We start from the raw sequence: 27,735 nt of genomic DNA on the forward strand, positions 1-27,735 counted from the left end.
ACCCAAGCTGCTTGCTCTCTCTCTCCCTTCCTTCAGCTCTAGCTCCAGCTACTAACCCGAAAGAGGGAAAAGGATCCAGTTACGTTTCCAGCCCAATGAAAACATCGTGTAAAACACCAGTCTGACCGCGTGAAAGCTTTCGGTTTATCTCCAACAAACCAGGAGAACACAGATTGTTGGCTTTTGTTTGCTTCTTTTTCCAATTCATACACCAGTTTCAACAATGTACTTTGTTGGGTGTTGAGTCACATTTGTCTCCTACAAAGAATATTTGTTTAAAAACTGACATTTGAGAGTTTGAGTAAACAAAAAGGTTGGACTCGTGTTTCATCACAGTTTCTCTCTGCAGGTGCTCGCCTGCTTTTTCACAATGTGGTGAGGATTTATGAAGCACTGTGCAAACACAAAGACACCTCAGTATCACTACTGACTCACTGTGATAAATGTATTCTTACAGCCACTCCAGGGCAACAATAACATTAATATCTGTAACTTCTGTATGTTTAATTAACTGTAAAGAATGATTTTTTTATTAAAAGGTGGATGTTTTATGAACTTTGGAGACTATTTGAGGGGATACAGCTGGGGTTTATGCACTAGACTGACTGGTTTGGGTCCCCATCTCTGCCCTCTCTGGACCCTTTTGTCTCCCTGCAGGCTGAAGAGGAGGCAAAGCGCCTGGCGTCAATGCCGGCCTGGAGGAGAGACATAATGAAGAAGAAGATGGACGAGGAGAGGTGAGTAACGATGCGGTGTTGTTGCTGCTTTACAATCCTCACACATTTTAACAAGAAAAACAAAATGCATAATTTCTGTAGTTTGGATTTTCACTCATCTGCAACTTTTACTGCAGTTGCATTGAATAGTTCCTGCAGATGTGTTTGAAAGTTGCAGCTTGGTGCTGAAATATAAGACAAAAGTCTAAAGAAGCAAAGATTATCAACTCTCTTGACATCTGCTTGTAAACAAAAGTAAATATTTAAGAGTTTAGATCAATTACACCGAGAAAAGGGTCAAGTTCAAGCACAGATCCAAGGACACACCAGAAATATTTTTAAGTTAGAGAATTTCAGACAGATTTTAGAGTTTTGTGTCTTTATATAATCTGACAAGGTAGCCTATATAAGTGAATATATAGTCTGGCCACAACCTATAGACAGATCTCAGTCAAGGGGTGGGATCTGTTGTCTTTCAAACTGCCTCTGCATTCTACTGGATAACAAACAATGTGACATACTCACCACTAGGGATGTCGGTCACCGGGGCAGTCTGCCATACTTTGTTGAAGAAGATGCAAATACATCCTTTCCCTACGTAGACTTGAGTACCTCTTTCTGCCTTTGACCCAAAGAAAAGCCCAATTCTAAATAGTTCAAAGTTGATGCCAAAGCCGTTTCAAATGATCCATTGTCATCTTAGTTTCATTTAGCCACAGCAACATCCTGTCCACTAAACTGAGAGCGCTGTGACCGGCCAGCTACCAGACTGGCCGGGGCGGCAGATGTTCCAGTGGAACGTGACTAGACCGACATTTTGCTTCGGCAACCGACTGTCTTAAAAATCCAAAACTTTGTGAAACTATTTTCAGCTCAACATTATCCTGTTGTGTTGTCCGGTTGTGTGCAGAGTCGGTTGGAAAGACAGATTCTGCCCCTAGGACTGAGCTCTGTCTATGGGTTGTGGCCAGACTATATATTTACATGTAGGATGGTTTGCCACCAATGAGAGGAGAGTTCTCTCATTTTAATGACCCAACAAACATACAGATGAAGTTCTACATGTTTAGAAATTAGAATTATCCGAAAGATTTAATCACCACTGTTTTTCATGTATGTTTGATATCTCATTTTCTTTTACATGATGTAGATTAATGACAACCCTGTAAAACTAAAATAACTGCCTTTTTAAAAGATATTTACTCTTTTTTTTTCTTGGTTTTCTCCTCCTGATGTGACAGGGAACAAAAAAGGTAAGGATATCTATTTGTCTCACACGCTGACTTTAGTTTTAAAAATAAATCAGTTAAATTGCTAAAACACGTGAACAAATTTAATTTTTAAGCTAATCAAAAGTAAATTAAGTATTCAAGTGGAGAGACAACACATTTTTATGTAAGAGGCCCAGTTCCATAAATTCTTCAGCTGGATGTTTAGAAAGTTGTGAAGTGTGTATGCTGAAGGAAAAGATGTGTTGATTTTAAAGAAAAGAGACAGACAAGGACAGAGCTATTAAAACTATACATTTATAAAAGCCTTGGTTTTGGGCATTTAGAGGGTTAATTTGGCCTTGTTCCACCTGCAGGAGATAATCACTGTCAGTTAGGGCTTAAAAGATTTTTCTTGGCCATCTGGCTGTTCAGATTTTAATTTTCAGTTCCAATCCAGTGGCGCCCCCAAGGGGAGGCTAAGGCCCCCTCTGGAAAAAATCTTGCCCCCACCCCCACCCCCCCAGAAGGCTCTTCTCCACTTTAATAAATCATGTTCATGCTTACATAAACCATAATTTAGTCTTCTTTAGCCAAGACAAATGTAAAACACAACAAAATAAATAGTGGGTTTTTTGCAGATTTTCAAGACTACATATAAATATAAAGATGTTGTTTTTTTGGATGCTTTAAGATGGCAATGGGAGAAATAAGCTGTTCTAAATGACTAAATAAATGTTGAAATAAAATAGCTGAAATAACAGAATTGTTCTTTTTTCTGGAAAAATACATTTTTTTTTTTAATCTGAAGTAGATGTGTTGGAGATACATTTTTTGATGACTGAGAATGAAAGGGCGACGCACAGCTAAAGGCTAAACGCTCCTAGAGTTATGGCGAGGACTAATTTGATGTGCCACCCTAAAGTTCACCGGCCCCCTCATCAAACATTTCTGGAGACACCACTGTTCCAGTTGTCTCTTGTGTAACATGGCACTATTTTCCACATGTAAATAAATTTTCTATAGCTTAAAAACACTGTGACAACAAATCTCACCAAGCGACAGGCAAACCTCATCGCTGATGTTGCAGATTTTCCACATTTTCCCTAAAGCCAGAGATGCTGACAGTCAGATAATGTTGATTTAAAAATGAGGGGATGTTAAACCCTAAAGGATTAACATAAGTTTCTAAAACATTACAAAGGACGAATCTAATGGTTACATTTGATGTTTTTTGTGGGTTTGTGTAGAAAAGCAGAACAGCAGGCCAAACAGGAGAAGGAGAAAGAGGAAAAGATGGAGCTGGAGCGACTACGAACCCTGGGCTACGATGAGACCAAACTGGCCCCCTGGCAGAAGCAGATCATTCTGAAGAAAGGGGAAATAGCCAAAAAGTGAACTGGATTGCGTCCCTGTCCGCTGTTCTACACCGTTCTGCGCTGCACCCTTGCTCGTGTCACATCCTCTAATCCACACTGAACAACAGACCGTGGAGGAGAGCTTATCTAATCTGGTTTCTGGGTGAAGCGCAGCAGAACGATCCTCCTCCTTTACGTCTCAGGGACGCATACGCTCTGTCTTTTAGCACAACGTTTCTGACATGCACTGACTCTTCCCGCTGAAGCATTTGTTAAAAATGCACAAAACTTCAAATATTTAGTATCTTTGAGACTTTTCTGCAAATCACTAGAGGGTTTTTCATAGAAGACCGATTAGTCGTGCTATAGGGATTAAAAGTAACACTCAAGCATCTGATTGCTCCAAGTTTGTGTCATTTCCACTAATTTTCCTCCTCAGCACAGGTTTATTTTATGATGAGACAACGTTTTGTGTAAGGAGCGTCAAACCTTTAGCATGTTTCCATCACCACGTTATTAAATCAAGCTCTAGAAGAATTTGTTGTACTTTTTTCCAAAATGATCCCTTTCTTTAGTTAATTCTGTGGACTTTGAAATAACAAAAGCTGATGTAGAAGAGTAAACTGTTATTTTTCCTGGAAAATGAGGCAAAGGTCCAGTTTAGTTTTCTAAAAACGTGACCAACTGGGTAGGATGTGTGTATATGTGTGTGTTGCACGACAGACACAAAGCGCGTTGTAGTGTGATGTTCAATTGGATCTTCGGAATAACTTTGCAAAGCACCTTCCAAGAGTTCTTCTTCTCTGTTCCGGCTTGTGTCCCACTAAGCTGGACGATAAATCTTTGATAAGCAGATCTGTTTACACATCGTAGAGGTCTCTCTGTCGGCCACAAACCGGCTTACAAAAATATAAGGTTCCCTGTGCAGTTTCAGTACAAAGATGCCTCACGGAAGGTAATACATGTGCAATGCTGTAGAATCCTCTTTAGATGTTTTTTTGTCCAAATTCTTTGTTCGTTTTCTTTTATTTATTTTAAAAGTTGGTTGAGGATAGACTCGTTGGTTTAGGGTTTATTATCACGTAGTGACAAATCGGTGGTGAATATTTGGAGCTAGATGTTAAGTTGTATCGGTGCGTCGTTAGAAGACTCAGAAACTCTTTCCTCCGTCCGTCTGGGTTGGGTATTTTTCAGATATTAGACGTAAAGTGTCTCTGTGAAAGATGAGGGGCCTCGTTGATCATTTTGAATTATTCTGATTTACTTCTCATCAGATGCCATATGATATTAAATTTAAAAGTGATGTGAATGTCATTGCCATTTAATTTTCTATGCATATGTATGTCTACACGCTGTACATAATGACCCTCAGAATGTTGTCATTTCAATATTTCCATGTTGTACTCCACCTGGCTTCGATAGGATGTTGGCTTCATCTCAAAATTATATTTTCAGACTGTTAAAAACAAACAGAATAAATACTTGATCGTCAATTTTGTTGGATTTTTGTGTTATTTTGTTATTTTTCATTAACAAAAAAATTCATTATAATCTTTCTGTTTTAACAAATTATTTAAAATATCACTGTTATGGCCGATATAGTGATACTAATGCTTCTAAAACCAGCAGATTTTGTATAGAATGAAGATTATTAAAGCTAAATTTGTTACACACACACACACACACACACACACACACACACTCTTAAGCTTCTGAGATGATTACAATCACTGTCTAACCAAATACACATCACCCCCTCACCCTCTGAAGCAGATAAACAATGGAAACAAGATGGACAAATATTGCTTGTTAATATCGGCCCAGTTTTATTTATCGGATCGATGCCGATATGTTTAAAAATGACTAACATCGGCAGATACCGATACTGATGCCGATATATTGTGCATCCCTAATTTTAAATGGTCCATAAAGCCTTGAGCTTACATTTATTTCAAGTTGTTCAAACTCACTCTGTGACTCTTGTGAATGTAAAACACATTTTTTCACCACTAGGTTAGAAACTAAAATAAATAAAACATGTTTTTTTTCTTCTGGAATTGTGACAATTACTCATTTTTTTCCTAGTTTGTCACATGAATCTACATATTCATAAGAATCTGCTCACAATTATTTTAGATATTAAGATGCCCATAATACTTTAATACATGCAGACATGGACAAAGTTGTTGTTGCCCTTCAGTCAATGAAAAAAAAACCAATGGTCACAGAAATAACTTTAATCTGACATTTAGTTAAAATAATAAACTAATGAAACAGGCCTGGACAAAAACGATTAACTTAATATTTTGTTGCACGACCTTTTGAGGCAATCACTGCAATCAAATGATTCGTGTACTTGTCAATGAGACTTCTGCACCTCGGCAGCTATTTTGGCTCACTCCTCTGATCAAACTGCTCCAGTTGTCTTAGGTTTGAAAGGTGCCTTTTCCAGATGGGTGTGTTTCATCTCCTTCCAAAGATGCTCAATAGGATTGAGGTCAGGGCTCATATGGCCACTTTAGAATAGCGCAATGTTTTCCTCTTAGTCATTCTTGGGTGTTTTTAGCTTCATTTCTGGGTCATTGTCCTGTTGCAAGACCCATGACCTGCATTCTGGCACTAGTCAGCACATTTCTCTCTAGAATCCTTTGATAGTATTGAGATTTCATGTACCCTGCACAGATTCAAGACACCCTGTGCCAGATGCAGCAAAGCAGCCCAAAACATGACAGCGCCTCCTCCGTGTTTCACAATAGGGCCAGTGTTCTTTTCTTGATATGCTTCATTTTTCCATCTGTGAACATAGAAGTGATGTGCCTTGGTAAAAAGTTCAATTTTTGTCTCATCTGTCCATAGGACATTCTCCCGGAAGTGTTGTGGCTTGTCAACATGTAGTTTGGCTTTTTTATTATTTGTTTTCAACAATGGTTGTCTCCAATGTAGTCGACTTTGACTCAAACAACAATGGATGGCGCGATCTGACACTGATAATCCTTAAACTTGAAGTTCACCTTGGATTGCTTTAGAAGTTTGGGCTCTTTTGTAACCATTTGGATTATCTGTCTCTTTGATTCCTCATCAATTTTCCTTCTGCGGCTGCAACCAGGAAGGTTGGCTACAGTACCATGGATCTTAAATGTCTGAATAATATGTGCAACTGTAGTCACGGGAAGCTCTAGCTGCTTGGACATGGTCTTATAGCCTTTACCTTTCAACATGCTTGTTAAAAAGAAAAGACAAATCTTTCCTTTGCTTCCTCTGGTCCATGTTGAGTGTGGTGCATACCATGTCACCAAAAAATTGTGATGTGTCCGATGTGTCCAATGTGTCGACGCTTCGAAACGTGTGTCAGGTATCCAGGAAGATTTTTTTGTGAAGCGCGTGTCGAGGCTTGTGTTGATTACATAAGCAGCGACGTTCGAGGCCTCGTTGGCAGTCGGTACCATTTGACCGATTCAGGAACTGGCTCGCCGGTTTGCACCGGATTCAAAATAAAAGGGGCAGCCAAACACTGCTGATTCCCCCTGTCGCATTGTGCTGTTGAGACTCTGTGTCCTGTTAGGTTCCTTTCTCTTTTGGACCAGACAGTATATTAAAAGGACAGTTTAAGACATTAAGAATATATTGCCATCATAAGCATTTATTTTTTCAGTTTAAATGTTTGCCGTTTTACTTGAATCATCCACTTGATGGCACAATAGAGCAATCAATCAAGAGTTGACCAGTTGACTGGAATGCTTCAGCTCATCATCACTACCCAATAGCATAGTGACCTGGAGCCCTGGAGCCCACGCCCACTGACTGATTACAAGATTGTAGACACCTGTCTCTTTGCTCACATTGTTTTCAGTCTTTTCTAGGGGTACCATCCTTTTAATCCAGGCCTGTTCCATAAGTTTATTTTTTAAATAATTCTGTTGAAGCAATGGTTGAAAAGCAATGTCTGACTTTAATTGGTTAAATTTCATAGAATTTTTATTTATTGTAACTTTTGTCAGGTTCAAGTTGTTTGTGACCATCGTGGGTTTTTCTTTAACTGACTGGAGGGTATCAACAATTTTGTCCATGTCTGTACATTTGATTTTACTTCATATATGCATATTACATTATTTTTACATGATCAACTCTGGATTTTTATTAGCTAGAAATAATTGCAATTAGGTAACTAAAATGATAAGAATCTCAAGGTAAATGTATGTTATTTAAATATTATGTACTAGTTTTATGTAGCTTCAACTGAAGTTCTGCAACATATTTTCTTCATGCAAAATAGATAAATGTTTATTAAACCCACATTTTGTTTTCTTTTACTGCTCACAAATTTCTAATTATTGCATAGTTAAAAGCAAGTTTTTGTGCGAATAAACAAAAACCCATGGTACAGAAACACATAATTAAAACGTGAGAAAAAAATCTAAAAAGCACTACTTCTAATTTACATAGAAAGTAATGAGCACACTTTATGCGTTTTACTTTTTTATTTTTATTGTATTATTTTTAAAAATGTTTTTAAATGTACTTGTGTCATTGATGTAATACCGCAGATTGAACACGTGGTGACGCCAAATAGTCACTTTTTACCCTTTTACAAAGCCAAGACGTCAAAAATAATTCTTTTAATGTAGGTCAGAGAAGTTGACTGTACGTGTTCGTCTCAATTTTTTATTATTGAAGGAGACACATTTACTCTCTAAAGGTATTTAAAAACGTGTTTTTTATTAAAGTGCTAAATAGTCCTAAAACAATCTCAGGTGAATGGGTGTTCTTGCTAACCTGCTTCCTGTAGGCTTGTTTTCACTCCAAAGACAAGCAAAGCCGTTGTTTACCGGTGATTTGACGGGCGCTCACCTGTAGTGACGTAAGCAGGACAGGCAGCGAACTGTGACGGAGGGCGGCGGAAGTCGACAGCCGCTGTTATCAGCTCAGCTCGTGCAGAACCGCCGGACTGACCCGAATCTCAGAACTGGGCAGCCGCGCTCGGAGGCGCACCTCTCAGGTAAGGACTCGCTTTCCTGGACTCGGCGTCTTCTCGTAGTTCGGAAGCTTGGAGATGTCTGGCAGACATTTTTCTCCCACGCGACTCCGTCATTCTGGCGACGCTGATGTTTCAGACTAAATCCAGCGAGTGAAAACATCTGAAATGAAGCTTGTTATTTATTTACTTTAACGATCAAAACTGCTGTCAGAACCGAGGTCATGCTCTGGCCTTTGCTCCCATCTTAAGACCGTAATAACATGTTGGAGTTGGTCAGGAGGTTCGGAGGCATTCATCAGAAACAATGGAGTTTATTTTCCTGTAGTTTCTAGTGTGTGTGTGTGTGTGTGTGTGTGTGTGTGTGTGTGTGTGTGTGTGTGTGTGTGTGTGTGTGTGTGTGTGTGTGTGTGTGTGCCATGACTCATGGGTTAAGTCCCTTAATATAAGTTGACAACAAACTGCCTGTAAGATTTGAGTTTGGTTAGGGTTAATGTTTTTGTCCTGATTTATTAAAAGCATTTTTCTGATGTTGTAGGTGTTGAAGGACTCAGCTGCAGGACACTATGTCTCGCGGTGAATCAGAGACATGCATGGACAACCAGAACCCTCAAATGGAGACTCGCTTCTCCACGGAACTTCATATATATGAGCCGGGTGATAAAGGTTACCCCTCAGAAAGCCCTCCAGCTCCCCTGGCTGAAGCATCCACCCCTCCAGGTGAACCACCCCCTCCCCAGAAGGAGGAGGACACGGTGGATAGAGCCGCAGTGCCTCAGCAGGTAGTTTTGAGCACCAAGAGCGCCGCAGCAAAGAAGTTTGGCACCTTCCAGCTGATTCCCAAGAACTTAGCAGCGACCAGCCGACCTAAAAACCGACACCACACCACTGTGGTGATGTTCCCACTGGGACTGGAGAAGTCCAGCAATGAGAACCGCAGCAGCTGCTCAGCCCTCGAGGCAGATGCACGGTGGGAAGATTGTGAAAGTGATGGAGAGGGCTCGGCTTTCAGGAGGAACCGGAATAAGTCGTACAGAGCAGCGGTGACCAGTCTGGACATTGAAGCCATGGTGGCAGGACGAAAGGCCCCCGCTACTCTGAAACCCGTAGATGAAAATAGAGCGAGCAGCCCTGGACCGGCTCGTAGCGCTAGACGCAAGGTATACATCCAAAACGTGGTGTGGCGATGTGTTTGTAGTCCTCCAAGTAACAGGAGCTGGTTTTATACGCAGTTTCAAAACATTAAAACTTTGTTTAGTCTTTTCCTTTACGTCAGTCTGCTGCCAAAGTGGCAAAGTTTGATAATGGGACATAAACAGCAGATAATCAGCCAAGAGGAGCCAATCCTCTCTGCTGATTAGTCACAGGGACAGAATGACATCCAAACATTTTTACAGAGGCTTTTGCAGGAACTTTAATCAAAAAATTTGCAATTAATATCTGTAAGTAGGAGTTGATCTTGAGACTGAATAATAAAATCAAGCTATGTCTCTCTGTAGCGAACCCTGGGGAGAAAGAGGAACCAGCGTGGATCATTCAAAGACGGTACATTCACTCTTGTGTCACTCTGTCTGCTCGGCTAAATTTGGTTACAGCACTACCCAGTAGTGGAAACTTTTTCTAAACATGCATCTAATTAATCTTTAGAAGAAATGTTTGCTGTGGAATTTTTACGCAAACAAAATGGTTTGATGGAATCATTTACAAGTGTCGTTTCTTGGGAAACGGCTTGAGGAAGTGGACAAGGACCAGGATATCAGTCTTTCTGAATGACAAATGTCTGCATCCTGCAGGGTGGACATTTGTCATGAACTTTTAGACACTTCCACTTCTTTATTTATTTGTCGGTATTAGATCTTGATTTCATAACATTACAAACTAAAAACTTGTGTTTTTTAGACTAATCTTAAGATGTTGGTGCAGAAATTTCGTGTTTCCTTCTCTGTACATGTGGGATTTTTCAGGATATATTTAAATTGTGACACCGTTTGGTGTTGATTCATCCCTCAGCGACGCCGTGCCTCTATCAGGAGATCCGTGAGCGCGGGCTGCATTCCACCAGCCAGGATGAGTCGCTGGAAGACTTTGTGGTGGTGGAGCTTCCTGTAGAGGACCAGGGCATTGTGGTGAAGAGCTACAAGCAGGCACAGCTCACCTGGAGCCAGCTGCCACAGGTTAAACCTTCAGATATTACGTTCACATCAAATCCAAACGTGATAAATTCAGTTTTAGTGCTTGAATTCTGTCATTAATTAACTTTTTGTCTTGTAAAGGTGACAGAATCGGATATTCTAAAAACAATCACACCTCTGGAGAGAAAGAGACAAGAAGTAAGTAGTGGATTTATGTGCATTTTACTGATTTTTTTAATGAAAGCTGTAATCTGAACACCACGGTTTCTTCAATTCAATTCAAAGATACTTTATTAATCCCAGAGGGAAATTAGAGTTTCAGTACACACAATTCTGAGATCAGACATACATACATAGGCATAGATACATGACAAGAATTGGTGACTGTGGTCATTCGCAACCCGGGTCGTGCTACCTTAATAGAGATCAGAGGGTTTACATGAAGATTAAGTCAGGTGGAGGAAAAAAGGCACTTCAGAGTTACCCTCCACAGGGAGGGCAGCTTTGCTATGCAAAAAACACCTCAGACAGAAATACAACAGACTTCAGACATTACACAACAGAAGTGTCCACTAGGTGGGGTGGTAGGGTTGGGGACTCTCCACACATCAGTGCATGCAGCCGCGATAAGCAGCGCTCGTCACCTCCGTTTGAACAGGGGAAGGAGGTAGTTGGGTTAGAGAGCACAGTGACTCCTGGAAACGATTCAACGGCCTTCACCGGTCTCAGTCCCGCCCAGGCTGGGATAGGGAGACAGAGTTGCCATGGCGATGGTAGCATTCCACATTTCCTCTGACAGGGAGTAATCACTTCAGCCTCACAGGCTTAAGGGCACCAGATTCAGATAAGAACTTGTTTTGGGGCCAGACAGATAATTTCCTCTCTGTCTTAAAGTTCCGTTGGTCCTCAACCCCTCTAAATCTCTGTATTAGAAATAAAGCCTCGAGCTACAATAAAGACTAACTAGGCTTAAAAATATACACTTAAATATTATTGACACACTGAAATATTGCCATATTTCATAATATGATGCTGAATATACTCAATATTTACAAGCAGTGTATCAAGTTTTTTGTTATTACACGCAAACATTCATTGCATTTTTTTTGTGTGACATGCAATTCAACTCCCGACTGCTAGGTGGCAGCAGTTTTTATCACCTTCATTCTGACAAAACGAGATTTTGTGGTAACACTGGATGTGTCTTAAAAGTAGGTCTTAAAATTGCAAATATTGTCTGGCTTTTAGTATTGCGATATATCCTATGCACAGTATTGTGATATATGTTGAATTGCCAGATTCTTGCCAACCCTCTCCCCTAGTATATAGTTTAAGGATAACAGTTTGACAATAAGAGTTTTTCAGGTTGCCAAATATTTTTGGATTCAAACTACAACATTTTTGAAGAAATTTTCTTTCTCCTCCTGTGGTCTGATCAACATCTGCCCCCTTTCCGGGCTTTTCCTCCATGACACATAAGCGTAACGTAATGTCTACACAAAGCGTAGCATGTAGCAATTAGCCACTGTTATAATGGATGGTTCCATTTCCACCTGCTGCAAAGCTTCGCGTTTAGGACGTGTCGTTCCTCTAAATTTACGATATTGATTCTATTTTTTGTTTTACTCGCTTCGCATCCAAAGCACATCAAGCTCAAAAGTTATGTTCAGCCAGACAGGCAATTCAATTCAAGTTTATTTATATAGCGCCAAATCACGACAAGAGTCGTCTCAAGGCACTTCACATAATAAACATTCCAATTCACAGTTCATTAAGCCAATCAGAAATAATGTTTCCTATATAAGGAACCAAGCAAATTGCATCAAGTCACTGACTAGTGTCATTGACTTTACAGCAATCCTCATACTAAGCAAGCATGCAGCGACAGTGGAGAGGAAAATTCCCTTTTAACAGGAAGAAACCTCCAGAGAATCCTGGCTCAGTATAAGCAGCCATCCTCCACGACTCACTGGGGATCGAGAAGACAATCAGTTTAAAACATCCAAAAACTTTCTAAATAAAGTTTAAAGTCATCATACACTGGTGATTCATCCCCATGGGGAGCAGTGAGCTGCAGCACTGGCTGCGCTTGGGAACTATTTGGTGGTTTAATCCCCCAATCCAACCCCTTTAAAAGTGAGTGTCAAGCAGGGAGGCATCAGGTCCCATTTTTAAAGTCTTTGGTATAACCCGACCGGAATTTGAACCCCGATCTCCCAGTCCCAGGGCAGTAACTTTACCACTAGGCAAAGAAAGTACGCCATTAGCTGGTGAAACCTTCGTAGCCGAGGTCAACAGAAAAGGCAAAAACAGACATTTGCTGCTGTCTTTCTCCTTGCTTGTTATTGTATGAATGGCCAGAATCACATGTGGTCATGCAATTCTCCAGTCATTTCATTACTGGGTGGAATGTTTTAGCTGCTGTTTCATGGCTGAAATGCTCCCGGTGGGAAAGGAGAAAATATTTAAGTAGTCGTTAATGCATCCGATGGAAAACCTAAGTTAGGCCCAATTTACATGGCAGGGTTTTAAGATTGTCGACCGGTTTTAATAACATGAGACCCCACACATGGTAAAAAAAAAAAAAAAGACAGAAATACCAGTTCTGGTCATACAGTGTGTGTGTGGTGTGCAGCAACATGGCAAAAGTTACACACAAACCAATTTCACGCTTGAACGTTCCTCGTCGTCGTCGTCGTCGTCTTCCTCCGCTTATCCGGGTCCGGGTCGCGGGGGCAGCATCCCAACTAGGGAGCTCCAGGCCGTCCTCTCCCCGGCCTTGTCCACCAGCTCCTCCGGCAGGACCCCAAGGCGTTCCCGGACCAGATTGGAGATGTAACCTCTCCAACGTGTCCTGGGTCGACCCGGGGGCCTTCTGCCGGCAGGACATGCCCGAAACACCTCCCCGGGGAGGCGTCCAGGAGGCATCCTGACCAGATGAACGTTCCTCGGCACGGGAAATCTCACTAACCCTCTCGAACAAACAGCTTCAAAGTAAACAAACATGGCGGAGAAAGAGTGCAGCTTATTTCTGTCACCTCACTTTCTGATTGGCTACACGTCACGTTTAACAGGCAGCACACTTGTTTGTCCTCGAATCAGACCGAAACAATCCAACATGCTTAAAATCCCTGATTTATGATCTGAGCGGTCCCGGCGTGCTTCTGAGCAGATCAGAGCAAACTTAACACACCACACATGGCAGAAATATCTGATAAGATTATTTTTTTAGAGCCATCACATAATCGGGCTCGTCCTTAAGGTTGTAGGAAGGGGACCAGGTCACAAATTTAGCTTAATTATCTTGCCGTGTGAACCGGGCCTTAGTCACACATAAGCATTTATTCTGAACATTCTGGTGAAATCTAACAGAAACAACGCTGAAGGCTTCAGTACTTCAGATTTTTCATCATAGAGTGAAACTCGGTACACTGTAACACTATCTGCAGGTGGAATTTCCTTTTGTAACATGTCCTCCTTGTAGTCTGAGATGTTGTGTCAATACCAAAGGTCCTCCTGTGTGTTGAATGAAGCCACACCCTGTCCTGTATGATCAGTCTAATGCAGCCTTGTCACCAGGAGCTAGTTTCGCTCTTTTATTTAAGATCTTCAGTCACTGAAAGGGTCAAGTTTTAGAGCTGAAGCCTTTTGCTTAGAATAGAAAGCCAGTGATCGTAACTTCCTGTAAAAGCAAAGCACTTTACCGACGTTTAGCGCTGTGTTTTAGCTCAGGTTATGCCCTTTGATCTCCTCAGAGCTACCTCACTGGTAAATGTTGACAAAGGTGTGTAATTATGACCTCGGATTTTTCTCACAAACAGCCCACGAGGATCAGAATTCCTATTGTGCACCAGATTGTGTCAGAGCAGCCGCTACTACACAAATGTAGAAAGTCAGCAGAAAAATCCTCAAGTGTGTTTTTATGACGGCCTTTTTCCTGTGGGATCGCTTCACAGGCCATTTTTGAGATAATCACCTCAGAGCATTCATACCTGCACAGCCTCGGCATCTTAGTGCGTCACTTCAAAGACAGTGAAGCACTGAGGAAAACGATGACCGCCACAGAGCATCATCACCTTTTCTCCAACATATCAGTCATCCACAAAATCAGCCACAGGTCAGTACAGTTCTTGTTTTATTGTGTCCAGTTTTAATGTTGTGGGGAGAATCTGCTCTAATATCCGTTTGTCGGGGGTGTTCTGCAGGAAGCTGTTGACATTTCTCACCTGATGTGTGAGGAAAATGAGTTGATTTAAACTTTAAAAGTATTTGCCCTCAGCATGTCTCTCTCGAGTATCCTGTGAGCTCTATTAGCATGTTTGGACCTGCAAGCCAATCTGGTTCTGCAGCTTCGCCGCTCTGAGTGGTATTCTCAGACTGTACGGTGGTGATGTTTTCCAAGGGCGACCTTTTGTTTTGTTCTTTTCGGCTTCAGTTTGAATGAAATGGAAGGTATTTTAGCTGTAGAGGGGATAAATAGTTTTTTTTCGTCCCTTTTAACCATGAGAGTGTGACACTTGATTTTAGAAAAAGCAGAAGACAGTTGACACTGAAGCCCTTAGCTTGTGACAAATCAGACTGTTTCTGTGTGGGAACGTGTCCTGGTTCCTGGGTGGGGTACAGGTTTTTTTTAGGTGTCATTTTACAAACTTTTGTTCTGTTTGTTTTTTAAAAAATCCATACTTAGCTTGATTTAGATTGTTAATTTCTCTAAAAATGGAAAACCCTTCATAGTGTTTTGCAGAACGTGGATGTTAAAGTGAAAATGAAACATCTTGATGCCATCCTCGGGACTTCTGTTTTGTCTTTTTGTGGCATCAAAGGCAATTAATTCTAATTTTGCAGCAGCTGCGAAACTATGTTGAGAAATGTGACTCATGTTTCATCAGGAACACCATGCTAACACTGGAATAGAACATTAGCATGAGTGATTGTTGTCAAGTTTGGCTGATATCTGATTGCCACTTTCTAAATATCATAAATATGCATCCAGTGATCGGAGTGTTCACCATGGATGAACGTGAAGCTCCAGCCATGCTGTGCATTTTTGGTCGTTCTAGATAAATTCCTAGGCTCGTGAACAGAGTCGTGACAAAAATCAGTAACGTGAGGTTGACCGGTCCAACAGCTTATTGAACACTGTCACAACCAAATTCTGCCTCCAAAGGTCTTTAAGCTGTGTCAGAAAACCTGTGACTCCCGTCTGCAGTGGACCAATCAAAATGCACCCAGAGTGAGACTGGAAAAACAAGTGACATGTACAAAGCAAGAGTAGCAGTATTATTAGCAACAATTAATGCTACACGCAACAACATGTGAAGCACTCCTTTTTGTACTTCAGAGTAAATAAAAGAAACATTAAAGCTAGCACTTTTTTTTTTTTTTTTTTTTTTTTGCTTTTTATTGTTGTTTTTGTTAGCTGTTGTTAGCTTTTTCGTGACGTGCATTTTGGTGACTTTGCAAGTCGTGACATTGGCGTGTCCTGCTAGACACTGCATGACTTTGTGCCGTGTCTCTCTGAAATTTTGGGTCATGTAGTGTGCCACCTTTCTAGAGTGTGACTTCATGTAGTCCTTTGCGACAGCTGAAAAACGCTGTGTGGCCCGTGCTTAGAGGGGGCCAGGCTGGGGCCAGCTGCTCTGTTAGAGGCACATTTGTAAGAAAACAATACAAACAAAAGAGCAGGTTGACTAGTAATTGGTTGCAAGTTTGATCCTGGCTCCCGCCAGAGAATGCTGCTGTTGTGTCCTTGGGCAAAACACTCAACTGCCACCTGCTGGTGGTGGTCAGATGGACCGGTGGCGCCAGTGTTAGGCAGTCTCGCTTCCATCAGTACGCCCCAGGGCAGTTGTGGCTACACTGTAGCTCATCATCACTAGGGTGTGTGTGTGTGGGGGGGGGGGATTGTAGAACCCTAAGAAGGCGCTATACAAAGACGGGCCATTTACAGTTTATTTAAAATTTTAGAGAGTAATTCCATGTTGTCGTTCTTTTTAAAACACAGAAACAGTTTTGTTTACCTGTTTTGTAGCTACGTTTCGCCAACGGCTGCCGGCTTCTTCAGGCTGACGCTGATGGTGGCGCGTCACTTCCTTCTCCGTTTATCTGCGGGCAGCACCACCATCAGCGTCAGCCTGAAGAAGCCGGCAGCCGTTGGCGAAACGTAGCTACAAAACAGGTAAACAAAACTGTTTCTGTGTTTTAAAAAGAACGACAACATGGAATTAGAAATAACGCACAGTAAGAACACACCTAAGATGTTCTTAGAGAGTAATTACAACAAAATAATATCAATTTATTTCCAGAAGTACATCTTTTCAATTAGTTTCAAAATATAAATATTTTTGCAAAAATTGTTTTTTCTGAGTTACTTATCTCGGTGACTACGTGAAAATATTGTTTAAGCATTTCTTCAGTTTCTGGTAAATACATTTGAATGCTGTCTCGCATTAGGCTAAATTATGACAAATAAATCAGTTTATTAATACTTAGACTCCTCCCTCAATGGGGGGGGGGGTCCAAGCTTGCTGTCAGGGTGGCACTGGCCCACCCTGAACCCCACCTAGATACACCCCTGTTGTTTGCTAAAAGCCTTAAATCTGAACCTGACCCTTTTATCCACGAGGGGAGAAGCCTGCCCTTTTTACTTCACCATTAATGCTCAATATTTCAGGTTTTTCCAGGACCTGGAACAACGTCACAACGAGCAGCTGATGATTCGGGACATCAGCGACATTGTGCAGAACCACGCCGCGCACCACTTTGATCCCTACATCGTCTACTGCTCCAATGAGACGTTTCAACAGAGGACACTTCAGAAGCTGCTGTGAGGAGCACGCCGTACGAGCTGATGGCGTTACTCCAGGAGCACGTCTGAAGTTCTCTCCTTGTTGTGTCTTAGGAACAATAACGCTGCGTTTAAAGAGACTCTGAAGCAGATCGAGTCGAACAGCGAATGCGGAGGCCTCCCCATGCTCTCGTTCCTCATCCTGCCCATGCAGAGAGTCACCAGGCTGCCGCTGCTGCTCGATGTTAGTTTAACCTTTGACTGTAGAAACAGACTTTAGAGCTAAAAACAGTGATTTTTTAGCTGTTTGAACATAATACTAAAAATATCTGACTGTATAATTTCTAATAGCGTGCAGTAATTTAGCTACGGTATTACTCCTTTAATTGCTTTATTTTTCTATTTGCAGACAATCTGTCAGAAAACTCCAGCACAGACAGCGGAGTATTTTTCTGCTGTTTGGGCACTGAATGCCATGAGTAAGGTATAACAAGTCAGCTGAGTGGAAAACACTCCTCATCAGTACACGTGTGTTGAGGATGTTGATGTTTTGATTTGTTTTTGCTGCTGTTGTGATCTCAACAGTTGGTCACAAGCTGCAACGACGGTGCAAGGCGGATGGAGAGGACGGAGCAGATGTACACGATCCAGAAACAGATGGATTTTGGAAAAATAAAGGTGAGTATTTCTGCAGAAATGTGCTCAGAGCGGTTCGTTTAGGGTAAAACGAGCAAACTAACAGATTTAATATGAACAGTGATGAATCTGAATCAGCACAGAAAACTAACAGCTGTCTCCTCGCAGCCTTTCCCGCTGATTTCATCATCACGATGGCTGAAGAAGCGAGGAGAGCTCTCCATCTCCAGCGAGGAGCTCAGCATATGGAGAGCGTTCAGCAACAGGAGCTACTACCTGTTTCTCTTCTCTGATGTACTCATCATCACCAGGAAGAAGACGTGAGTGGATTCACCGAGCTTGTTCATATTATTCACCCGAGTTTCTGAATGAAGCTGAAAATTACAGATCCGATTCTGATTCAGAGTACTTCAAACCTAGTTGTGCTGCCTGTCTAATTTACAGCCAGCTTGAGAGTGTCTGATAGAGGCGTTATGTTGTCTTTGTGACCTGTGGACACTAAACAGACCCAGCTGGTCACAGGAACACGAGCAGAGGGTATGGGATGTGTTGCATGCATACTTGGGATTCTTCAATCTTGCATTCAGCTCGTCAGCTCGACCGACTTCTGTTTTGAGTTAGGGAGAAGCCAAACAACGTCCGCTCAGAGGACGGGTTTGTCCACAACACCGGGTTCAAAGTCAAAGCTGTGACCCGGTTTCAGGTGAAAGCATACGATAAGGGTTTAAGCAGACAGCTGAGGAATATGCTGCTTTTTAAACACGGTCACTCCTACACGCTACCCATATGGAACGTAATGTTTTTTTAAATCCAGAGAGGAGAGCTTCGTGGTGCTGGACTACGCCACTCTGGAGAACGTGGAGGTGGAGTTAGGGGAGGATGCAGAAGTACGAGGAGTGTCACCTACAAAATACAACTCCAACCAGCTTTCCTTCAGACTAAGGATGAGTAAGAACAGCGAGGGGAAGTCAGAGCAAACCTCTCTGGTGGCTGACTCCAGGTACTGCTGCACTCCCATGTTCCTAAAGTAAATGTAATGTTTCCTACTAATAACACTGCCTCTAACCTGGACAAGAACCGCCTTGTAAACATGTATCTGCAGGCTGGACTCATAAAGCCTTCCTGTAATCCACGATTCTGAGTGTTTGGCTCCCTCTGCTGGCAGAATGATAGCTCACTGTTCTCTCTTGCCAAGGGTGGACCGAGCTCGCTGGATAATTGCACTGAGAGGGAAGCAGACCAGTTTTACCTGCACAAACGGTAAGTCTGCATACTTCAGTGAGTTGCTGTAATGATGGTTGAGACTTTTTCCCTGTGAGGATAAGCTGCACAGAATTTCCTTTCGTTCTTTTAATATTTTAAATCATTTGAGTTAGATTTGTGAACCCCAGTGCAATGCATTATGGGAATCTGTTTCAGGTTCACCACAGTATGAAGCCACCAAAGCTTACATCCCCAAAGAGCCAGATGAACTGAGTTTGCGGCAGGCTGAGCTCGTCATAGTTCTGCAAAAGGAGGAGGGTGAGACTTTCTAGCTCATACTAGTCCCGATTCTTTTCTGCTTCTGTGTTTTAAACCGTTTGCTCTCCTTAGATTGGTGCTACGGGGAGAGGATGCGGGATGGTGAGAGAGGCTGGTTTCCTGCTAACTGTGCCACAGAGATCACCGACCCCACCGCCATGGAGAATAACGTACAACGTATGAAGCGCCTGCGCAAGGAAACCAATGTTTGATCAACTGTCAGGGTTTTGCTTGGACAGACTTGTAGATAAATTACACTGAACCCCAGACGTCCATAACTAGACTGAAAGATGTTTATTAGCTGAATGTTGCCATAAAATTTGATGTAGTCAGTTTATAAAACAGTTAATGGTTCAAACATCTTCATTAAACTACTCCTATATTGTGCCTGTATAAATAATAAAATCCACCAGACACATTTTCTGGTTTCTGGAGTTTTATTTGAGCTTGCATTTTGTTAAAATGTCTGAATACATAAAAAGTTATTTAAAAATGTCAAACTGACCAGATATCAAATTTCATTTTTAATCATCTTTAAAAACCATTTGGTGTAAAAACTTAGGACAGATTTAGAAAAACATTTGTTGTTTCCCCAAAACGTTTTGTAGCTGCAAGTAAAAATAATGGGAAAGAAAAACAAGTCTGCATAGATTCTGCAGGCAATCGGTGGTAATCTGGTCAAACGCGTGGTGCAAGCTTGTGACGATCTTAAAAGTCAAATCTTTATTGCTCGGATCTTGTTTGATGTTTCTTCTTGTTGACAAAAGAAAAACTGTTGAAAAGAAACATAATTTAGTCGACATGCACCATGAACATCAAATGCTTAATGAGCTTCTGCTCACCCGGACGATGGTAAAAGATGGTAGGTGCCGGTGGGCAGGTTCACTACTCAGCCCCACCCTGCTGGGCCTCGGGAGCGGACGTTTTCTCTGCAGGTGGGTCGCCTCCTGTCTTGGCCTCCTTGTTTTCCTGGCCTGGTTTGCCACCAGTCTGTTGGCGTCTGCGGCGGTAGTTGTAGTTACGGCGGTAGCGCCTCTGGCGGGGCTGTTGATTCTGACCACCTTCACCGCCCTGATTTTCTTTGTCCTCCTCGCCGTCTCGCACCGGTCTGGGACGGGGTGGACCCCTGGAGCACAGAGACCGTCATGAGAACGATTCAGAAAATCGGGGTAAAGATTGCATTAACTGCAGATGCTGGATGAAGTTTCAAAGACATGCAAATATAAATAAAATGAATGCACAGCAGCAATTTGAGGTTGGGCTGCAACAACAGAAGTTTGTAATGTGACGTTTTGTCATCACTTCAAATTTTTAAAATGAAGCTCCAGTGGACCCAGAGCTTCACCAACTACTCCAGTTTTTGCCAACCCTTCATCAATAAAGCCAACATGCAAACCTTGGTGTGAACCTTGGTCGGAAGCCTCTGTAGTAGTTCTGCCTCGCCGGTTTGTTCCCCTGGTCTGGACCTCCTTGGCCCTCATCAACCTCACCTCCCTGAAAACAAACATTTAACCATAACGGACGCTTTTTTTAGTGACACACCCACTTTAGAAACTTGAAACCATCTAAGTTTTTTGTTTTAATTCTTTTTTTTTTTTTTTCAAGATTTTGTTCACAGTTTTGTTGTTTTTCATTGACAGGAGGGGCTCACTTCCAAGACCCCCGATACACCAAGATTAGTTGATCACAACCACGTTTGTGAAGAGGAGAGTAGCTCGTCTACAACAAAGGGTTTTAATTTTGGAATGGGACAACTGGGTGACTGTTTCAGGATTTTAGCCCTGTGACAGCGTACCTCAGTCATCTCTGCGTGGTGCGTTGGGTGTATGGGGCCTGCGGCCGTAGCGACTACGTACAAAATATGGTGGGTAGCGCCGTCTGCCAGGGTACGCTGGTCTGCGCTGTGGTTGCTGCGAATCTCCATCAGGGATGTTATCTCCACCCTCTCTGCTGCCTTTGTCACGTCCTCCACTGCCAGGCTCTCCCTCGTCGCTCTGGTAGTTCTCTGGATAGTCTCCTCCACGGGGAGGCCCCCTCCTTCGTGGGTAGCGTCTGTAACGGTTCCTGTCAGCAGCGTACTTACTCCCCTGGACTGCAACTCCTCCTGGGCCAGTGACATTTGCTGCCTCTGCTCCCTGTGCACAAGAAAAAAAGGCAAAGTAAATTAATCATGATGGAACACAATGTCCTTTAAACAAACAAATCAAAGAAACTTACTTTTTCTCCCTCAACTACATCAAACTCCACAGTTTCTCCGTCCCCAACACTGCGAAGATATTTCCTTGGGTTGTTCTTTTTTATGGCCGTCTGAAATTACAAATAGTTTGAATGTCAAGTCTGCTTAACCACAAATTTCAATAAATGAATAAAAACTAAAGCAACAACTGACCTGGTGTACAAAAACATCTTCCTTTGTATCGTTCCTAGACAAAAGAACAGAATCTTAGTTAGCTGCATTCTGCTGAGCCTCTGCAAACAGACTTAAAACTAAGCCAGTGGGGATTAATTAAGTTCTGTGGGTTGCAACAGGATGGAGATGAGCAGAAAAATAATATGGTCAGCCAAGTACGCAAAGCATAACTTAATAGGATTAGCATGCTTCACTCTCACCCACACCCAGAAATGTACTTTGACACAGGGACCAACAGGTGACTCACCTATTGATGAAACCATATCCATTCCTGACGTTGAACCATTTGACTGTACCCAAGACTTTTGTTGCTGCAATCACAGTCAGAACAAGATTATTAAATACCATCGTCTGCCTGACATGCATTTAGAACAAATCCATATAGCTTAAGTGAAACTGAAACGCTTCCATCATGATGGGACACTTAACGAACTACATCAGAACTATAAAAACATTAAAAACTATGGCCACACATAACGTAGAGGTTATATTTAACCCGCAACTGTCACTCCTATTATAGACACTGATGCTTAGGAGACCCCAGGGCCAGCTGCTCCTAACATGAGCCACCAGTAAGAAAATATCCCAGTAACGATACAACAACTGTCCCAAATGACGCATCCAAAATGTCCCATAATGCATGACAAAGATGAGGATGCAAACAGCGACCAGTCTCTGCACTCGCATGTTTAGTTACTGCAGACCTGCTGCTCCATTTTAGGACGCAGAACCTGAAGGTTCACACGTGGTTGGGTCGCACCCGGATACGTTAACGAGCTGTGAGCTGTGCTCTGCTGGCTATTAGCATGGCTGTGTGGCTAAGGTTAGTACCATGTGGTTGGAGTAGAGCCAGCAAAGAGAAACAAACAAACGCGCATTACTAAACTACATTAATCCGTATTTATTGGTATATATGATAAAGATTTCGGTTTTGAATTAGTTTTTAGCGAACAAATTACAAAGCAGCGGGAAAAAACGGGAAAACACACGGCGGACATTTTGGACGGCCTCCCCTAAAGCCATGTAAATAGCCACTTAGCTGGCTAGGCTAATGTAGCTAGGTTAGCAACCGATGATCTATAGTAAAGTATTTAGGCCACACCGACAGCACGCAAATTCAACCAAAATAAGACCGCCATTGACGGATGTAGCTGGAGTCGCTAGCCAACAACGTTTCTTCTGACAATTTGGCCAAAAAAATCGGGACTGAACGCTTTGGAAAAGGAGAATATTTTAGATAAAATGCCTTGACATGGAATCAAGACTCTTTCGTGCGAACAAAGAGATGGTTAAGCAGCTAACGTTCGTAGCCACTGTAGTTATTTCACATGAACCGGTGTTATAGAGCATTTGGTAGGATTGTTCTGCAATTATTGGCGGTCCAGATGCAGTTATGCAGTTATTAAACCCTAGTCAAAACATCGTGGTTCTGGCAACGGTTGGAAGTGACAGCGAGCATCCATGTGATGACCGGCCGGATACACGCGACTCTCAAACGGATATTTGACGTGAGGAGGCCGATGAGCAATGGAGATAATCAGAATGGAATTCACGATTTAATCTGTGAATAAACCACTCAATTTTTAGAAACTAGACTAATAAAAACCGTTAGATTGAATTTTTTGGACCATTATAATAAGAATGCCCAAAGGAGTGAAGAATTTATCCGTCAACTGGCACTAACGTTTACCAACTGGAGCAAATTAATTTGACGTGGCTGAAATTCTCACGCAAGAACGGCAGCTTTTATTCAAATGCTACATCCACACCCAAGAGCGTATAAATTATAAATGATAACTCCGGCTCGGCTAGCCTAAGAATTCTTACCGATGACCTTCTTATCCCCCGCGGAAGCTGCGGGTGCCGGGCTGGATGGGCTCTCCGCATCCGCAGCAGGCTGTGGAGGTTGTTGCGTCTCGGCCTCGCTGCTCATGGTTACTACTCGTTGGTAATGGCTTCAGCCGGCGGCGGCTCTCTGATATTTTTCCCGGTGCTAGATGGTAACCTGGGCCGGCGGTGGTGGGGGCTACTGCCTTCGGGCTCTCAGCTTTCTTCTTTCCGCTCCCGTTGCCGATCGAACTGGGCAGAACAAGAGACAGTGCAGGGGAATGTTCCCAGGCGAAGACCCGCCCATCTCGTCTCCTGATTAGCTAAAATATGTAGAATTGAACAAATCTCCTTCCAATTGGCTATTGAGACTGTCAATCTTTTTTGAGCAAAGCCTTTGATGAAATTATTGGTCAAAAAGACGTACAGAAGTCTCAACGCCCCCAGTGACGTAAAAGCGAGAGAATTCTGCTTGTGACACTTCCGATAGTATTATGCATTTTGAATTATGTCATACAAAACTGTGAACCATACATGTGGTATGTTGCAAATGTGACAACTTTATGTTTAATTTATTTTGTCGTTTCTAGATAGTTGAAATAATTACTACTATTGTGATGTTTACCGTGGGAACATTCTAAGAAAAGACAAATAAACACCCCATAAATATTAGCAGGTAAAGACAAAGGTAACTGCAGAATCCACTCATATTATGTTCATGCACCACTGGCACCCTTTACAAGCACAGGCCAATGTGTGAAGCGCATGCGGTTAATCTCTCTCTCTCTCTCTCTCTCTCTCTCTCTCTCTCTCTCTCTCTCTCTCTCTCTCTCTCTCTCTCTCTCTCTCTCTCTCTCTCTCTCTCTCTCTCTCTCTCTCTCTCTCTCTCTCTCTCTCTCTCTCTCTCTCTCTCTCTCTCTCTCTCTCTCTCTCTCTCTCGGAGTTAGTGCTGCTAGATTAGACAGATTTTATGTCTCTGGTAAAAAAAAAAAACAGCTTGGGCATTTCGTGCAAGAGAGGGCCAAAGGGGCCTTGATCCGGGCTCGTTTCACCACATTACAGGACATGGATGCTCCAACATCCTTCTTTTTTAACCTGGAAAAGACTTTCAAACCAGAAAAAAACAAATGGTTGCTCTTCGTCTGTCAGATGGACAGTTATCCACAGACCCAGTGGAGATGAGGAAGTATGCAGGAGAATTCTATACCAGCCTATTTAAGGCCATGTGATGTGAACTGTGCCAGAGAGCTGTTGCAGGGGCTCCCTTCCTTGACCACAGCAGACCAAGACATCTTAAATGCAGACATAACCATGGAGGAGCTTACAACGGCAGTCTCCCAGATGGCTGCAGGAAAATCTCTGGGGATAGATGGCTTACCTGCTGACTTCTACAAATTCTACTGGAGCAGTATGGGACAGGACCTGATGGATGTTTTTAAAGACTCACTTCAGACAGGAGCACTTCCTGCATCGTGTAGGTGGGGCGTTCTGTCCCTGCTGCCGAAAAAGGGGACTTAACCCAACTAAAATACTGGAGACCAGTTTCCTTGTTATGTTCAGACAATAAGATTTTTTCTAAATTCTTATCAAACAGACTTTGGGGATTCATCGGAGGTCTAATCCCAGACGATCAGTCCTTTTGAATACCAGGAAAGTAATTAATGGACAATTTATTTTTAATGAGAGGCTACGGGCCTTTGGTTTTGGGGGGTCCTTTCTGGAATGGATTAAGATGCTGTATAGGAATGTCAGCTGTATGGTGAAGGTAGCGGAGGGCCTGAGTCAACCCATACCAGTTTTAAGAGGAATCAAGACAGGGTTGTCTCATCTCAGGACAACTGTATATTTTAGCTAATGAACAACTGCTGTGTCGGCTAAGGAACAGGCTGAAAGGTCTACACCTACCTTTACCTGTCTCTAGTCCTCCCTAAGTTGTGTCTGCTTATGCAGATGATGTGAATGTTTTTATCCATGATCAGCAGGATGCACAAGAACTCAGATCTAGTTTACTTTTACATGAGAATCCATCCTCGGCTAATGTTAACTGGGACAAGAGTGAGACATGTGTAGTGGGGGGGTGGGACCTTGGTAATGTCCCGCCTCTGCCAGAAAGGCTGAGGTGGGGAGCGGGAGGTATTAAAATACTAGGCCTGTACTTGGGTAGTGAAAGATTTCAGAAACAAAACTGGGAGAAGGTGCTGGAGAAGGTGGAGGTGTGGTTGTCTAAATGGAAATGGCTTCTCCCCCAGCTGTCCTACAGGGGCAGGGTTCTGATAGCAAACAACCTGGTCGCCTCGTTTCTGTGGCACAGACTGATTGTACTGGTTCCACCACCGGGTCTGCTGGAAGGTGTTCAGAAGCTGTTGGTGAAATTCTTCTGGTCCGGTCACCACTGGATCAGAGCTTCGGCTCTTTGCCTACCCGTGTCAGAGGGAGGACAAGGACTTGTCTAGAAGTGGTGTCTAGAACTGCAGCCTTCAGGTTACAGACGGCTCAGAAGCTTCTATATGTTGACAGACTCTGCAGGCTCCCCCTGGCTCATCTCCTGCTGTAGAAGGTTGGTGGGCTTGGGCTGAACAAACACCTGTTCCTGTTGAATCGGAAGGTGTTGGATCTGACGAGGATCAGTCCGTTCTACTCGTCAGTGCGGACACATTTAAGCTGCTGACAATTTCCCGAGTGTCTGACATGGGACCAGGGACATGGTTGCTACAAGAACCCTTGTTTGACAATGACTTCTTCTCTCGAGCTGGCATTTTAACTTTGTCTGCAATGAAAGTTAAGTTCACCGATGCTGGGACTGTAATGTTTGGTCACTTACTGAACATCTCGGCTGGAACCCTTGGTGAGCGGGTGGATGTGAGGTCCACCAGTGATGGAGAGAGTGGTGGAGGAGGTACGGAGGTCCTTGTCTGTGTTGCAGTCTTTGTTGAGACTTGTACTCTATCTGACCAATGGGATGATGACAGTGAGTACGTTTTTCCATCTTTGGAGGTTAAAGCAGCTGGTGAGGGTTGGCAGGAGGAGAGTGGATCACTGCTGAACCCGAACACTCCAGTGTTGGGCTCCTTCCAGTCTTGTGGGAAGAAACAGATCTATCACAATTGTGTGAAGGTTATCCATAGGTGCTCTTTGTTAGGAGTCGAGGTGGACTCAGGTGTTTGCTGCAGACCGTGCCCCTGGGGGCAGCTGGAGGAGTTTGTATAAGTCTCCGTGGTAAAAAGGATGGCAGACCTCCAGTGGAGGATCATACATGGAGCTTTAGCTATGAACAGACACAGGGCCCGCTTTGATCCAAGCACCGGGGAGGGATGTCCTTTTTGTAACCAAACAGAAACCCTAGAGCATCTAGTGGTAGCATGTTCTAGGTTACCAGAGATGTTCAGGGTTTTAGAATGGTGGGTTAGTGCACTGGGGGAGGCTTTTACCCTACCCTTATTTGTTTTCGGGCCCAAGTACAATGTCAGAAAAAACGGACAATATTGTAAATTAACTTTTTATTTGCATGTGCAAAACTAGCCATCTGGAAAACCAGGAAAAACCAGATGCTGGGACAGAGCTGGACTTATGCTGAGCGGAGCCTGAAGGGCCTGGTGGAAGCTCGCTTAAAGATCAAACACGCTTTTTATGAACTAACTGGGAACCTGGACTCGTTTAGAGCGGTGTGGGGGATCGGGCTGGTGCTCTGTCTGCTGGATGGACAGGGCTCCCTAAGGATCAACTTCTAAACTGGGTTTATCGAGTTTCCTGGTTTTATCAGTGGAAAACAAGTTTCAGTCATTAACGCTGATTGTTGATTTCTAAAGAAAAATAAATAATTTAAGTCAAAAAAAGTCTCTCTCTCTCTCTCTCACACACACACACACACACATACACACAGTCCCAGAATGCCTCACCATAGAGAGGACCCTTAAAAAAAGGACTACTCTCTTCCTGCCTTCACAAAAGTCTCCATTTCAAAGGATTCTTTTATGCCGGGAGAATGATGTTCAAGGGGAAGGGGGTCGGGTGCTGGAGCCTTGGCTCCAGGGGTAGCCGTAAGTTCAACAGCACTGGAATTCAAAGCCTGATTTTCTCCATGGCTGAACTTATCAAGAGTTGCACAATCTTTTTAGAATACAAAAACATCAAATTGTGCAACAATTGACTGATATTTTGTGCATAGCAT

At 42.8% G+C, this 27,735-nt stretch overlaps 3 protein-coding genes across 7 annotated transcripts in view; 2 read left to right on the top strand and 1 right to left on the bottom strand.

The window, feature by feature from the left end:
- espn (espin) overlaps nucleotides 1-4,775 on the top strand; it is a 48,393-nt gene extending 43,618 nt beyond the window's left edge. For all 4 annotated transcript variants that reach the window (XM_070544700.1, XM_070544703.1, XM_070544702.1 and 1 more), the window contains 3 exons: nucleotides 658-736; nucleotides 1,948-1,969; nucleotides 3,175-4,775. In XM_070544700.1, coding sequence (XP_070400801.1) covers nucleotides 658-736; nucleotides 1,948-1,969; nucleotides 3,175-3,322 — 249 coding nt within the window. In that variant the 3' untranslated portion in view covers nucleotides 3,323-4,775. The remainder of the gene's footprint in view (nucleotides 1-657; nucleotides 737-1,947; nucleotides 1,970-3,174) is intronic.
- Nucleotides 4,776-7,266: 2,491 nt separating this feature from the next.
- On the top strand, nucleotides 7,267-20,824 carry arhgef16 (Rho guanine nucleotide exchange factor (GEF) 16). Its single transcript, XM_054745786.2, has 16 exons — nucleotides 7,267-7,349; nucleotides 8,069-8,278; nucleotides 8,793-9,414; nucleotides 9,754-9,799; nucleotides 10,265-10,428; nucleotides 10,528-10,584; nucleotides 14,343-14,503; nucleotides 17,060-17,212; nucleotides 17,288-17,417; nucleotides 17,583-17,657; nucleotides 17,759-17,851; nucleotides 17,978-18,129; nucleotides 18,624-18,809; nucleotides 19,005-19,069; nucleotides 19,229-19,330; nucleotides 19,403-20,824. The coding sequence occupies exons 3-16, from the start codon at nucleotides 8,821-8,823 to the stop codon at nucleotides 19,540-19,542; spliced, it is 2,118 nt and encodes a 705-aa protein (XP_054601761.2). The 5' UTR covers nucleotides 7,267-7,349; nucleotides 8,069-8,278; nucleotides 8,793-8,820; the 3' UTR covers nucleotides 19,543-20,824.
- Nucleotides 19,749-23,850, bottom strand: ybx1 (Y box binding protein 1). Of its 2 annotated transcripts, none has more exons than XM_015967531.3 (8): nucleotides 23,568-23,850; nucleotides 21,988-22,051; nucleotides 21,720-21,753; nucleotides 21,548-21,637; nucleotides 21,187-21,465; nucleotides 20,739-20,824; nucleotides 20,173-20,456; nucleotides 19,749-20,102 (listed from the first exon to the last, which is right to left on the bottom strand). In XM_015967531.3, exons 1-7 carry the CDS (start codon nucleotides 23,671-23,673, stop codon nucleotides 20,216-20,218), a joined length of 900 nt encoding a protein of 299 aa, XP_015823017.1. In that variant the 5' UTR covers nucleotides 23,674-23,850; the 3' UTR covers nucleotides 19,749-20,102; nucleotides 20,173-20,215. The 2 variants fall into 2 exon arrangements, with proteins under 2 accessions (XP_015823017.1, XP_015823016.1); XM_015967530.3 differs by having other exon boundaries at nucleotides 20,727-20,824.
- Nucleotides 23,851-27,735: the final 3,885 nt, after the last annotated feature.

The sequence above is a fragment of the Nothobranchius furzeri genome, chromosome 15 (assembly GCF_043380555.1).
Source record: "Nothobranchius furzeri strain GRZ-AD chromosome 15, NfurGRZ-RIMD1, whole genome shotgun sequence".
NCBI classification, from domain to species: domain Eukaryota; kingdom Metazoa; phylum Chordata; class Actinopteri; order Cyprinodontiformes; family Nothobranchiidae; genus Nothobranchius; species Nothobranchius furzeri.

Bases quoted from the DNA above. Each gene is read 5' to 3' on its own strand.
- arhgef16 (XM_054745786.2), top strand. From the start codon at position 8,821: ATGTCTCGCGGTGAATCAGAGACATGCATGGACAACCAGAACCCTCAA. The intron at 10,429-10,527 runs GTTAAACCTTCA...TGTCTTGTAAAG, and splicing joins CCTGGAGCCAGCTGCCACAG to GTGACAGAATCGGATATTCT. The intron at 14,504-17,059 runs GTCAGTACAGTT...TCAATATTTCAG, and splicing joins ATCCACAAAATCAGCCACAG to GTTTTTCCAGGACCTGGAAC.
- ybx1 (XM_015967530.3), bottom strand. From the start codon at position 23,673: ATGAGCAGCGAGGCCGAGACGCAACAACCTCCACAGCCTGCTGCGGAT. The intron at 22,052-23,567 runs GTAAGAATTCTT...CTGTGATTGCAG, and splicing joins GGGGGATAAGAAGGTCATCG to CAACAAAAGTCTTGGGTACA. The intron at 21,466-21,547 runs GTAAGTTTCTTT...TCTTGTGCACAG, and splicing joins ATGTAGTTGAGGGAGAAAAA to GGAGCAGAGGCAGCAAATGT.